Below are 14,830 nucleotides of genomic sequence, written 5' to 3' on the forward strand. Positions count from 1 at the left end.
TATACGATCTGAGGGGACTAGGACATCGCTAGCAAAAAACTATACTAACAGTTTATACCGGCATTAAGGGGGGGGGGGGGTAAGGCGGGGGGAATAACAATATTAAGAGCAACAGTCAATTGATGCAAAGGAATACACTCAGGGGACTAAAAAGGAAGGGAAAATTATAGATTAATATATACAACCTTACGGAAGAGTACATTAGGTAGGGCACAATAGGAAGGGTATAGATTAAGTATGGTCCGAGTCTGGGTAGGCCAATTTAAAGAGCCAGGTCTTAATTCCTTTTTTGAATTTGTGCAGACACGGTTCTAATCGGAGTTCAGTGGGCAGGGTGTTCCAGAGGGAAGGGCCAGCGATAGAGAGGGCTCGTTCTCTAGTGGAGGCATGATGTGCGGTTTTAAGGGTAGGGATGTGTAGAGTCCCTGAGAGGGTGGTTCTGGTGGGACGATTGGATGAGCGGAGGCGGGGCGCATCCTCGAGCCAAGAGTGATTGTGATTGTGTAGGGAATTATGAAGGAAGGTAAGGGTTTTGTATCTTATGCGGGAGGAAATGGGTAACCAATGAAGGTCGTTTAGGATGGGGGTGATGTGGTCACCTTTGCAGGTGTTAGTTAAAATCCTAGCCATGGTATTCTGCAACAATTGAAGGGGTTTGATGGTAGAAGAGGGGAGACCCAATAGTAAAGAGTTGCAATAATCCAATTTTGATAATATAATCGTCTGTAGTACTGTGCGGAAGTCTTGGGTATGTAGTAGGGGTTTAAGTTTTTTAAGGATGTGGCGTTTGAAGAAACCTCCCTTTATGATAGTGTTGATGTGATGTTTGAAGTTTAGTTGTTGGTCTAGGGAGACACCAAGATCTCTCACGGTGTGAGGGAGGGTGTTTGCGAGGGGGGTGGTGTCACCTGAAGAGTGGAGTGTGCGGTCTGGGAGGTTGGAGATTATGAGGAGTTCAGTTTTGGAGGCATTTAATGCAAGGTGGAGGTTGGAGAGTAGGGTGTTGATGGATGCAAGGCATGATTCCCAGACCTGGAGTGATTTGGTAAGTGATTCTTGAATAGGGATGAGGATTTGTACGTCATCTGCATATAAGTAAAATTTTAGGCCAAGGTCAGAGAGAAGGCGGCAAAGTGGCAATAGGTAAATATTAGAGTAATAAAGTAATAAAAAGTAATAAAGTACATCTAATATTAAAAATATTAGATGTACTGGGTGCCACACAAACAGAGTCCATAAAATGCAGGACCTTTTTAAATACATTTTACTTCTTGTTTAGAAACAAAAAATAATGGGGGAGTGGCCAAGATGGCGTCTGTGAGAGACGTTGGTGTGTGAAGCTCCGACAGCGTTTTTTGTTCCTTTCTTTTTGAAACAGTTTTTGGAGGTTTTGAAAGATGCCCCATACTAAATGCAAAGGCCGGGTCAGAGAGGGAGCCCCGACCCCTACTAAACCCGTACTGATCCAGACAACACTGACGGGCTTCCGACCCCAGATGGAGGTAATATCCCGGAGGGTCCAGCTGAGCAGTTAGGTGGAGAGCAAGTTCCGCTGCTCCTGGGAGGAACCACGCTAAGTCCCGGGGCTCTACAACCCCTAATCCACCAGGTGACGCTGAGACTGCTGTGGACTTTGTCTCAAGACAAGGACGGATGGCGTCTCTTGAATTGAGCCCTATCGGGGAAGTTGCAGTTGGAGAAACTGCGCCATCAGAGAGACCGGGAGGGCCCATTCATCTCCTCCCCACAAGTGGAGGGTGATTTCAGCTTAGACCAAGCTGCAACCAGCGAAATGGGAGCTGGATTAGCAGTGAAGATTTCTCAGACTCAAAGATCTCCAGACTCTCAAGGTATTTCTCTACCGCAAAGTATAAATATAATGCCTTTTTTGTTGTGACTATGGAGCTTATATGGCAGGCAGTAATGTCGACCCAAAAGGCATTGTTGACTTTATCTTCAAATATAAAAGAAATGCAAACAACTTTATATAATTTGACCCCAGAAACAAATAAACAGACAGTTAATTTGGTGAAAGTGGATGAAGAATTAAACCAGATAAAGCAACTACAGCTTTCTATAATTCAAGGAGAATCTATGTTGGGGGGAAAAAGGTGGAAAATATAGAGAATTCACTTAGATATAATAACCTAAGGATATTGAATTTTCTGAAGTGTAAAATGACTTCACCGAAAGAACAATTAAAGAATTATTTTCAAGAAATTTTGTTATTACCATCGGATAAGTTTCCAAAGATTTTAAAGGCATACTTTTTACCGAAGAGGAAAGAAGAAGATCAAGCAAATGGAAATTTATTACAAGAAGATGTGGCATTAAATGTTACTGAGATAATAGAGACTTCTTATAGATCTCAAATAGAAATGCGAGGAACTTTACTGGTGAAATTTCAGTCATCGGAAGATAGAGATGATATATTAAAATTATATCTAAATAAAAGATCTTGTTTGTACCTAGGGGAAAAATTATAGGTATACCCTGATGTCTCTAAAGAGACTCAGATAAGACGTAAAGAATTTCTAGTTCTTGCAAAACAGGCCAGAACCTTTGGGATTCAGATAAACATTAGATTTCCTTGTAAATGTATAATGAAAGTGGAAGGTGTAAGATTTGTTTATTATGAACCTGAACAGTTAGAGAAATACTTGGAGAGCCGTAGGAGTAATGAGACAGAGTAATAACATCATCTTCATATTGTAGGAAAAATGGTGTATACTCCTTAATCTCTCAATGTTTGGTTTAAAATTATGTATGAGTGTTGCTTGCAATAGGAACTCCCCCTGATATTGTTTTGTACAGGGAGCCTAGATTATTTGTTGGAGAGTAATTTATAGAATATATGTTCTCCTTGGATAACATACTTTGTTATACTATGTACTCCTGAATTATGTTAACATTATGAATTTGATTTGTCAAATTTGAAATATGCAAAATAAAAAATTCAAAAAAAAGAAATAAAAAAATAGTGTCTTATAGTCTAGTTAAATAATTGTATTGAGTTTATTAAAGAATTGCAAATAGCGTTTGCTATTGCAGTACTTTGGTTAAGTACCATCAATGTGAACCAAGATGTAAACAAGTGCAGGATAATTCATTTGGAGTACAGAAACCCAAGGGAGCAATAAATGGGAGAAAAGGCAGAGAGCTGGATTTATTTATTTTACAGTTCTTATATGGTACTTTGTGAAAATATTTTGATAAAATAAAGACATGCGGTTTAGAGTAAATGATAGTGAGGCCAGGACAGAAAAATCGAGAAAGTAGAGTACTAGGATAAGCCTGTTTAAATAAAGATGAGTTTTGAGAAGGTTACCAAAGAGAAAGCAAACGTTATCAGGAATTCTCAATTACTGCTAAGGCTTTTACCTGCAAGGAAACAAATAAAGGAAGGGCAACGGAACACTGTAGAACAATTAAAATTATGCAGAAGAGCAGGACGTTCTACTGACTGCGTCATGTTGCATGTCTCTCCCATTCCGAGCTGTTCCATAAGTTGAGAACACCACATCCTCATAATGCAGTCAAACAACTATAAGAAAAAAATGTGAAAAAATAGATACTTGAATATCAAGCACATCTTTATTGGAGCAGATACATGTTGAAATAAATAGTTGTTCATAGTCCTTAACCTATCCTCCCACAAAAAACTATAGAGAGCACAAACTGTCAAAAGAAGTTTACTTAGTAATATGGACCATCACAAGGGGCAGCATATATAAAAAAGAAATATAAAGCAATGTTCAGCACAGCGTATGTAATCTGATTCAGTCTGGTTTCAGTCTGAGGTCTGTTACAAAGGGTAAGAGTAATCCAAAATACTTTGCTATATCTTGTTTTAAGATTCCAAAACTTTTAAAATATTGAAATTCCCTTATCCCTGTAAAGGTAACCATCATGGAATGTGTTTGAATTTGGTGCTTCCCAGCGTGTGAGGGATAGATAGCATATTTTATCAGATCCACTGACTTATTTTTCTCTTATGTTTTGCATGTTGCAACTTTTTTTTTTTTTTTAACACAGGTTCCCTAATTTGTTGTAATGTGGCATATCCCTAGGGCTTCTGATTTTAGGTTTTAACCAATAAACCCCAATAAAATAGCCCCAATGGAAAAAATAAATAAAATAGATGTTTAGTGGATAAACACTGAAAAAATATCACTTTCCCTGGCATGCTCTCATCCCTCCTTTTGCCTGCCTTAGAACCACCATAATGTGTTTGTGTACTTTCTGTGTTAATGACTTCTCAGGTGCACAAATGTGTGTATTTGATTCAACTGGAAAACATACATGTGCCACAAAAACACCAATGAAAACTGATTTGTTCTGTTATCTCAAAGAACCTCTAATTAGTTGGAAATACCTAAGTTTATAAACACCTTAAATCAGAAGCCCTAATTATACCCCACAGCTCGTACACAAGGCAGAAGAAACTGGCAACCTGAATAAAACTATACCAGCTGAAAGAAAAACATTGTCCAATAAAGTTTGGCAGAGATGAGAAAAAAAGAGAAACAGAAGTGTCAAAGGGAGTCCGTGTAGCTCCCATGCAGGAATGGACCAAGCTCTATGCCTCCCCCCTCCTTTCTAGGCATGCAAGCCTAGAAAAGCTGTAGTAGGGAAGAAAAGGGGAGAGAAAACCCTCTGAGAACACATCTGAGGAAAATGGAATCTGTGGAGCTTCATTTGGTGCTTGAGCTGACAAAAGGGGATTTGGAAGCCAGCAACTCATGGAGAAAGATACAACCCAGAAGTATGCTACCCAGTCTCAGACTGGACTTGACTGAGTCAAAAAGGGCTCAGAGGTAGCTGTGAGAACCTGCTCATCAGTCGTTATCAAGGCAAATTTACTCAAAAATATCACTGAAGTTTGGCTTTTATTTTTCCCCTGAGGAGCTCAAAGCAGCAGGGATATAATGTTCCCTTTTACAGGTAGAACAACTGAAAATACCGTACATTCAGACAACATCCAACAAGGCATGGTAACTTGCTTGATGCGGCGGTTAATACCCGTAACCATTAAGCCTTATGCTCACCTTTGATGCAACTCCAACATTACTCTCTGCATCAATGGCAGGGGGTGGCAGGAAATTTGAATCAAACAGTTACCAACAAGGGCCCTGAACTTGGTGGTTGGTGAAACAGATAAGTATGGGAAAGTGTGGGAGCTTGCTGGGCAGACTTGATGGGCCGATTGGTCTTTTTCTGCTGTCATTTCTATGTTTCTATGAAAATAAACATTGTTATCCTATTAGATGTATCTGAATTGGAAGATATAAGGTATATAGACTTAAAATTTTGATGACATTTTCAGATGTTAGAAAACTTAGTAAAGTAAGCACTGCTTGCAGTGTTTTTACAGCAGAACTGCATAACTCAGAGTATAATTGAAACTAAAATGAAGGGGACAACTTTGATTGTTTTGCATCACAGGCAAGGACACACAAGTTTAGAACAGGAGTGGGCAAAGTTTTTTTTGTGCTGGGGCTACATTGCAAGTTGTAATCTGCAACAGGGGCCAGAGTGATGTCACTATTGGAATTTGACAAGTAGCAGGAGGAGATCTGTCTTGCAGCTCAACAAGTAGGGGGAGTGGCAGACCTCTTTGGAGCTCCTCTGTTTGAAACCTCTTTATTTTAGATAAGAAATAAAGATGCACCTACAACAAAGAAATTCCAGCGATTTATTTTAAGAATGCAGCACAACAATGAAATGTACACCCCAATGTATTGAGATATGAGCAAGTAAGCAGTTAAAGTGGCACTAAAAACCCCATGACACAGTGAAAGGAATAAAGCAGTCATAACAGAGAGATTAATTTTTTTTTAAAATTATTTTTATATACCGACATTTGATCTCAATTGAGATCACACTGGTTTACATTCAGGTACTGTAGGTATTTTTCTATACCCAGAGGGCTTACAATCTAAGTTTTTGTACCTGAGGCAATGGAGGGTAAAGTGTCTTGCCCAAGGTCACAAGGAGCGACAGCTGGACTCGAGCCCTGGTCTCCTGGCTCATAGTCCACTGCTCTAACCACTAGGCTATTCCTCCTCCCAATACAGCTTTAATTTAAAAATCTAGCAATATTTTAAGAAAGTAGCACCAGTAGTGAAATCTACACTCCAAAACACTTAAAAATGGGCAAGTAAGCAGTTAAAGTGGCAATAATAACCAAAGACAGAGATAGGAACAAATCAGAGTAAACAAAGAAAACCGAAAGTCTACTCAGTCAGGTAAAGAAGTCCTAAGCTAGATGACCAGCTGTACCAAACTGACCTTTCATCATAGGCATGGGCTAATGAGCAACTAAAAGAAAAAAAAGATCAGATTCCCTTTAGCTGTTAACTGCTGAAGAGATTCTAATTATTTCCTTAAATTGCCATGCCTCATGTTCATTAGCCTGCGTTTTTCCTGTAATTCACTCCTTCTTTCTCCGCTGCTGACACTGTCATCTGAAGAGGCCCACCACATCGTCATAAGAGGCCCCAATGGCTGCTGCTGCTATAGCAAACATTATTACATGAGGCCCACCAATGCTAACACACATTTGCATCATCAGAAGAGGCCCCGGCTGCTGCTATAGAGGACGTCATTTGCGCGATGCCAAGCATGTAATTATGACGCCCATTCAGTATCAGTGGACTAGATAGATTGTAAAATTTTAAAAGGTATACAGGACTTTTAAAATGTTAGGTTTTAGACTGGAGGCCTTATTTTTTCCACCCTGGTTATGAAATCCCAAGGGGAATATGTAGCACTTTTTATCCCCTCATTTTCTTTTTGCAATTTAATTGCTTTTCATATACTAACATTCAGGCCGATACAGTACAGTGTGCTCCGGTGGAGCGCACTGTTAACTTGCGATTGGACGCGCTAGCTTTACCCCTTATTCAGTAAGGGGTAATAGCGCGTCCAAAATGCGCATCCAACCCCCCCCAAACCTAATAGCGCCTGCAACATGCAAATGCATGTTGATGGCCCTATTAGGTATTCCCGCGCGATACAGTAAGTAAAATGTGCAGCCAAGCCATACATTTTACTTTAAGAAATTAGCACCTACCCAAAGGTAGCCGCTAATTTCTGCCGGCACTGGGAAAGTGCGCAGAAAAGCAGTAAAAACTGCTTCTCTGTGCACCCTCCAACTTAATATCATGGTGATATTAAGTCGGAGGTCCCGAAAGTTAAAAAAAAAGTGAAAAATAAAAAAAAAATAAATTTTAAATCAGCCCATGGCTCGCGGGTTGAAAACCGGACGCTCAATTTTGACGGCGTCCGGTTTCCAAACCCGTGGCTGTCAGCAGGCTCGAACAGACGCCGGCAAAATTGAGCGTCTGCTATCAAACCCGCTGACAGCTGCCGCTCCTGTCTGAAAAGAGGCGCTAGGAACGCGCTAGTGTCCCTAGTGCCTCTTTTTACCGCCGGCCCTAATTTTAATAAATTAAAATACTGTATCGCATGCACAGGAGAGCGGGCGCTCGCCCACTCTCCTGCGATTTTACTGTATCGGCCGATTGTAGATGTCAGCAGAGGAGAACTAATTGGCCCATCCATTTCTGTCTAAAGATACCTGTTAGCTATCTTATATCTATGTCTGACAGCCTGTAGGATATTAACAAAAGCATTGCACTGTTTTTGTTTGGTTAACCTTGTCTACTCTTCTTAGGATCTTGGCAACGCCATGCCACTGCAGTGTGTGTCGCCTTTGTTTTCTACTTAAATCCTTCTGCTGTTCCAGGTGATCGAGCATACAAGTTTCCATACCAGCTCTAATGCAGAATTTCTGCCACCTTCATTTTTGTTATCCATTGCAGTCCCACATCCACCTATCACCCTCTGTACCTGCTCAACATTGCCATGCCCTCTTGTTCCTAAATTTCTTTTCTTTGCAATATATCTCCTCCTTGTACTTTATTGAATCACGTTAATTATTTTTCTGTTTCTATCATTCTTCATGGACAAGCATGACATTTCAGTCACCTAAGATGAGTGATGATTTGGTCCTTTTTCTCCTCTAGTCCAGAAAGTTCTGGATTCTTTTGTTATTTTTATCATGTTTATTTATATTCTGCTTTTGAGCACATGCTCTTTTGGGCATATGCAGGACTTCCTGTGCTAATGTTACCATGCAACCTCCCTCAGTCTATTTTCATCCATTTTGCATGTGGCTGTATGTTCTGTCCATGGAGAACACCTGTCACAGATATACAACTTTGCTTATTCCCTCATTTCCCTTCTCATGTCCAGTGAATTCATTTTGAGTTCCTTATGGCTGTTTGCCTAGGATTTATGATGCAGGCCCTGTACTATTTTAGTTGCTCTTTTTTAAACAGTTTCAGTCCTTTCACTGTCCTTAAGCAGGTATGGCTTCCAGAACTGAAAATAGTGTTTAAAGTGAAATCTCACTGATGACCTATATTGGAACAGTATTGCTTCTTTTTTCTTCTTGGTTGCACCCTGAGGAATTATGCAGTTATACCTGCACATAATTTATTCCAGTACTCATAATTATGCAAAACTGTATAATTCTGTAAGCAAGTGCAACTGGACTGCAGGAAAGAAAGCACAGAACTATGAAAGTTGTGCACCACTAAGACTCGGATGCAGGAATATGGCTGACAGTAAGCAGCTGATTGACAGTTCAGCCAGGTGCCAATCAGTGGTGCTGCATGCTCCTTCCTGTATTCTCAATGTGCAACTCCTCTATTCTGTTGCTCAAGTGGCTGCAGCATGGTTGGAGTGGCATTTTTGCAGGCAGACCTGGCAGAGGAAGATCCAGGGAGGTGCACTGTTAAGGGGCACTGGGGTGTTGACGAACTTGACCAGGGCAGCCGTAGTCAGATTAGTGGAAGGAAGAGCAGGATCAAAAGCAGCAGCAGAATGGCTCAGAGTGAGTGGTGCTGATGAGTGTCGGTGGGACAGGCAATCTAACCTGATTTGTTCCTGGCTGGGGGAGAGGGAAGTCTGTTGGAAATGGGGGAACTTGATGGAGAAGGGGAAAGAAGGGTGACCTGAAGGGAGGAATGGAATATGATGGGGCGAGGTGTAGGCTGCCCTGATGGAAATGGGGGGGAACCTGTTTGGGAAAGAGGAAAGGAGGGTGCCTTGATGGGGCAAGGGGAGAGGAAGGTGCCCTGATAGAAAATTTGGGGGAATCTGATGGAGAAGAAGAGTCCCTTTATGGGAAATGGAGGTGGGGACTAATGGGATAGAGGAGAGGAGTATGCTCTGAAGGGAAATAGGGAGAGGTGACATCCTGATGTGGAAAAGGGAGAAGAGGATGCCATAATGAGAAATGATGGGGAGCACACTGATAGGGAAAGATAGATCCACAGATCATGTCTTTTGGGTGAGTGGGGAGAGAGTCAGGGGAAAAAGAGGAGTGGCTGCAGAGTAATAAAGAAAAACACCAGAGGTTACACAAAAAAAAAGTTTATTTCAAGTTACTTAATTTACTACACAAATTTTCACTATCTGCAAAACAAAATAATTTTATTCTTATGGTGCAATGAGTATTGAAGTTCCATTTTGGATGTGGAATTGTAGGGTAGATTAAAAGGTTTAACTGATAACCTTAGGATACGAATTCATTAATTTGAAGGGAGTAGTTGCTTACACTTGTGGGAAGTAATCAATCAGTTTTATTGTAACAGCATAAGTATACAGGATTTTGTTTAAAAGTTGTTAAAAGCAGTGTTATAAAAATGAGCAGAACTCATGAGTTATCTCCAAGTCAACTTGCTCTTGTCAATTACACAATACCAAACTAATAACCCAGCTGAAAGTAAATTAAGCCAGTTTTATCTTAACCTTAGCCGTTGATGAGTCACTCTCCTGCAGAAAGCCAGGACCTGTCTCAGCATGCCAAGGGGGAAAATCCAGCAAATCCCCGACTGGAGGATGACAGGAAAGGTAGAACCCCGAGGTCTCACAGATGGTGCCATGAGGTATGCTGGTAGGAACAAGGTAAAGAAGTTCCTAGCTTTAATCAAAGTTCGTTCAAGGGATAAGTTGGTAAGACATCTACTCACAGGTTACAAAGCAGGATATACCCAGCACAAGACTCAGTCTTAAATGTGCAGTTTCACAGGTGTAGTGAACTGCAACAGTCAAAGTCCAGAGAGAGAAATCCACAGTCTTTAAACTCTAGAGAATAAAATCCCAGGAATAATCAATGGGGAAAAATCCACAGTCTGTATAATTCAGAATCCTTTTCTCTGATAGGAACCTCATTATATATTCAGTTCCATAAGATGCAGTGTTGGGATTGGATGTTACCACCTTCTATAGACTCAGGATTGGAGGAATGCAAATGAATTCATACGAGTCCAGATACATATGAATATTCTCAAGAAGATCATCAGTGGACACGTGTTGAACAATACCCATTTTGTAGCTTGTTTCATAGCTAGATATGTTTTCACCAAGGACATGTTTACAGTTCTTGTGTCCTCTGTGTCCCAGCATATTGTAAGGTTCAAACAGATGTCTGATATGGAAGAACAATCGCAGTTTCTTCTCATTCTATGTGAATCTCAGGCCCATATGAAGTAGCCAAGATCATCACGTAGCTGGAGACTCCATCTTTGTGTTGCTTGGCCTGCACTTTTGTTCAGTCTATGTGCATGGCTGCAGGCCTCAGTTCACTTAAGCACATCCTTGTTTAGGGGGTGTGTGCACAATTTTGAATTTTTTAGTGCCTAACTTCCCCAGTATAGTTAGTCTTTTTATGAACCCGAGCATACAGTTAGCTTTCCCCACCCACTTGATACTCTGGTAACTTTCAGGTCATTTGAGATGATTACTTGTATGTTCCTTTACGGTTTGCAATTCGCCAGTTCTGCTGCTAATTTTTGCAGTGAAGCAGTTTCTAAACCTTTGATCATTTTTACAGTTTTTTCCTATCCTCTTTCATTTTACCCAGTTTTTCCACAGTCTACCATATTATGAATTTGTTCCATCTGCAAATAGGCTTTTTGGGACCCAGCAGCTCCTTCCTCCTCCTTTGGGTCTTCAGCTCAGTTGGAACCAGAACTGTGATCTAGCTCCAGATGTTTTCATTTTCAACAGCCTGGAAATTTCCCCTGCCCCACCCCCATTTTATATTCCCTCCACCTTCCAACACATGACGTCCAGCCTTTGCAGTAGCTATCCTGACCTGGTTGTCATGCACGGGGGCTCCTTTCGGAACCCTACAGTCATGGACCCTGCTAGTAGGTGTCACCCTTTGTTAGTGACTATGACTCCCATCTCCAGGAAGCTGTAAGCACTGCATCCCTAGCTAACTTGGGAAGTACAAGACCCGACTCGAAGATCAAACTGGGGGCCTTGTGCATAGCTGTGTAAAGGGCTGAGCCACCAAGCTGGCCCAGACAGGTAGGTTTTCTCATCATGTGTCTCTGCAATGTAGCTAATAAAGATATTCAAAAGAACCAGCATTAGCTTTAAGCTGTGATGTATCCCACTGATAACTAGAACTTTTACCAGTGTGCACTCATTTGACTGAGTCTGAGTCAGGCCTGTATTTAGACATAGGCAATTGCCTAAGACACCAGATTTTGAAGGCACCAAACAACCAGACCCAAAAGAAGCCAGCTTCTGCTTGCTATAGTGCTATGTGCCAGCACATCTTCAGAGGGACAAGTACCACAATCTTAAATCCAGCCCTATTTTGAGTTCTGTTGCTTAACCACTTCCTCACCCATTTAACAACTTTCTATCTTACTGCCATATTGGCTGATTTGTTTATCAGTCTTCTGTGTGAAACTGTGTCAAAAACTTTACCAAGGTCCAGGTTGGCCACATCCACTGCCTTTTTGTCACCTCAAAGAATGAATTGTCATCTGATAGCAAACTGACAAGATATAAAACCTATTTTTTACTGATTTTTTTTATTTATAGTAATATTTTTTACTTGTATATTTGATTTATATTCTATTTTTCATAATAATTGAAGCTTTGATATGTTATACCTCGATGTTTTTGATGATATTTTGTATGTTTGAAAAGCCAGATTATAAAAATCCATAAATATACTCAATCATCAGTAACTTTCTTTAAAACAAGCAATAAATGAGTTATTGCTGTGTAATAGGGACAGGAACTGAGTTTTGAGTTCCTTCTTTCTTTGAGATTGCATATCTGTATCCAAATGCAAGAAATATATATTCTGTTCTATTCAATTACATTTGTACCGTTGATGATAGTTCATTTGTGGGACAGAAGCATCAGATTTTGGATCAATTCAGAGATTTAATTATCTGACATCTATTAGAGGAATAGGGAGTGCCGATTAAGCAAATCTGTTATTTTACCATTCAGAATGCTCTGTTAACAGGCATTATCCCAGGTGGCACCTTTTGGGGGGTGGGGGGGCATTGACAGGAAAGGAGAAATTGTATTGGGGAACTGCCCTGTGCTTTTTTCACTCTAGCCTCTCTCACTTCGCCTTTTAACCATGCTGGTAGTTGTTTAGCCTTCTTTCCTCCTTTTCTAATGCATGGAATACATCTGGTCTGGGTTTCCCAGATGCTATTTTTAAACAACATCCATTACTAATCTAAAAGTCTTAACCTATGCAATTGCACCTTTCAGTATTTTCCTCATTTTATCAAAGTCACCTTTTTGAAAGTTAAATTCTGTTTCAGTAGACTTCTTTAGTGTCCTCCTTTCCAGTTAAATCAAATTTGATTATGTATGATCACTGTTGCTAAGTGGCTCTAACACTGTTACCTCTCACACCAAATCCTGTGTTCCACTAAGGTCTAGGTGTAAAATAGTTTCTCCTTTTGTTGGTTCTTGTACCAGCTGCTCTATGAAGCAGTCATTTATTTTATCCAAGAATTTTACCTCTAGCATGTCCTGATGTGACATTCACATAGTCAATACTGCTGTAATTGAAATCCCTCATTATTACTGTGCTGCTGGTTTTGCTAGCCTCCCTAATTTCTTTTAGCATTTCACTGCCTGCCTGTCCATTCTGTCCAGGTGGACGGTAATACATCCCCACTGCCATTTTATTCCCCTTTTCACCTGGATTTTCTATCCAAAAAGATTCAACATTGCATTTTGTTTCCTTCAGAACTTTTATCCTCTTTGACTCAGTACCCTATTTAGTATATAGTGCTACCCCTCCACTAATTTGATACATCCTGTCATTTTGATATAATTTATACCCTGGTATTAGTGTCCCATTGGTTATCCTCCTTCCACCAGGTCTCTGAGGTTCCAGTTATATCTACCACTTCATCCAGTTCTATACACTCTAACTCTCCATATTATTTTATAGATTTCTAGCATTTGTAAGCAGACATTTCAAAGTATGTTTTTTGCTTGTATTAACAACTTGCTTGTCAGTTGACAGGGATAATTTGAAATATTTCTGCACTGTTTGCTCTTTACTTAAAGGCACCTGATTCATTTTAGCATTTATTGCAACCTCTATACTGGGATGCCCTAGTTTCCTTGTTCTCTTAGTATCCTTAAAAGATTCATCATTCCAAATCATGTGCTGCTGAGCGACTGTCGGCTGTCCCCCATCATCTTGTTTTAAAACTGCGCTATCTCCTTCCTAGTCTGCTTTGCTTGGGTTGACAGTTGCATGTAAAATATTGCAATAAAGAACTGGCAAATGGAACTTAATGCATGTTAATACAAATATTTAAAAAAAAATTTGCGTTGTTTTCCACAGTTTTGCGCTTCACATCTTCCAGTGCCATCAGACGCTCCTAGTCACTATCAGGCGGTTTGTCGGGCACTATTTGCTGAAACACTGGAGTTGCGTATGTTCCTGGTCAAAATAAAAAGTGCAAAAGAGGTGAGTGGTTACTGTAGTTTGTATTCATAATCTTGTTGAGAGATCCTGTAGTGTGGTTGTCGGTATGGTAACAAGCTCTATGAAAGACGTTTTATTTAGGGGTGTGCATTTGTTTTTAAATGAAATGAAAAACACAACAAAACATTTGTATTTTCTTTTTGTTTTAGTTGAAAACAAAACACCCCTCCTTCCCTGAAAATCTGTTTTGTTTTTTTTTCATTGACTTTGAGAAAGCCATTGGAAAGAAAATATAATGGAGGCAGAAATACCACTACCACTGACTCCTTCCTCTGTGCTCTCCCTGCAGCACACTTGTCACTTTTGCAGGGGTCTCCAATGAAGGAAAGGGACATGACCGATTCCCAGTCATTCCCTCCTCACCAGCTCCCATTTGAAAATGGCCATAGAGCATACAGCCATAAAGCAAAATGGCATTGACCTAAGGGGGGGTCCTGGCTAGAGCCAGTTTGTTCTATAGCTGTATGGTGCTAGTGCCATTTTTGAACGAAATTCTGTGGGGCAAGAGCTACTGGAGATAGGTCCTGCTCCTTTCTTTATCAGAGACTCTTGCAGAAGGAGTTTAGTGTGCTATCAAGGAAAGAGGGGCCCATTTCTTTTTATCTCTTGGGTTTATTTTATTCAGTGTTTATTGTGGTTCAGCAAGCAACCCAAACTGAAATAAACGTAAAAAAAAAAATACAAATTGAAAAAAAATAAACAATCTCCCAAACAAAAAAAAAGTTCAAAATATTTTTCCTTGCATATCCCTAGTTTTCTCACAGGACAAGCAGGATGGTAGTCCTCACATATGGGTAACATCATCAGGATGGAGCCCAATCACGGACAACTTCTGTCAAAGTTTCCAGAACTTTGACTGGCCCCTACTGGGCATGCCCAGCATGGCACTAACCCTGCAGCCAGCAGGGATCACCCTTCAGTCTTCTTTTTTCCGCACAGCAGTAGCCTAGCGGTTTAGAAGCTCTGAAGAGATTCCTGACAGGA

General features: G+C 40.4%; 1 protein-coding gene across 1 annotated transcript in view; it reads left to right on the forward strand.

Moving 5' to 3' along the window:
- Positions 1–14,830, forward strand: part of SPIRE1 (spire type actin nucleation factor 1) — a 472,800-nt gene that overhangs the window by 211,739 nt on the left and 246,231 nt on the right. Inside the window, exon 4 of the mRNA XM_029590957.1 lies at positions 13,703–13,828. Coding sequence (XP_029446817.1) covers positions 13,703–13,828 — 126 coding nt within the window. The remainder of the gene's footprint in view (positions 1–13,702; positions 13,829–14,830) is intronic.

Source organism: Rhinatrema bivittatum, chromosome 2 (genome assembly GCF_901001135.1).
Source record: "Rhinatrema bivittatum chromosome 2, aRhiBiv1.1, whole genome shotgun sequence".
In the NCBI taxonomy this organism is placed as follows: Eukaryota; Metazoa; Chordata; class Amphibia; order Gymnophiona; family Rhinatrematidae; genus Rhinatrema; species Rhinatrema bivittatum.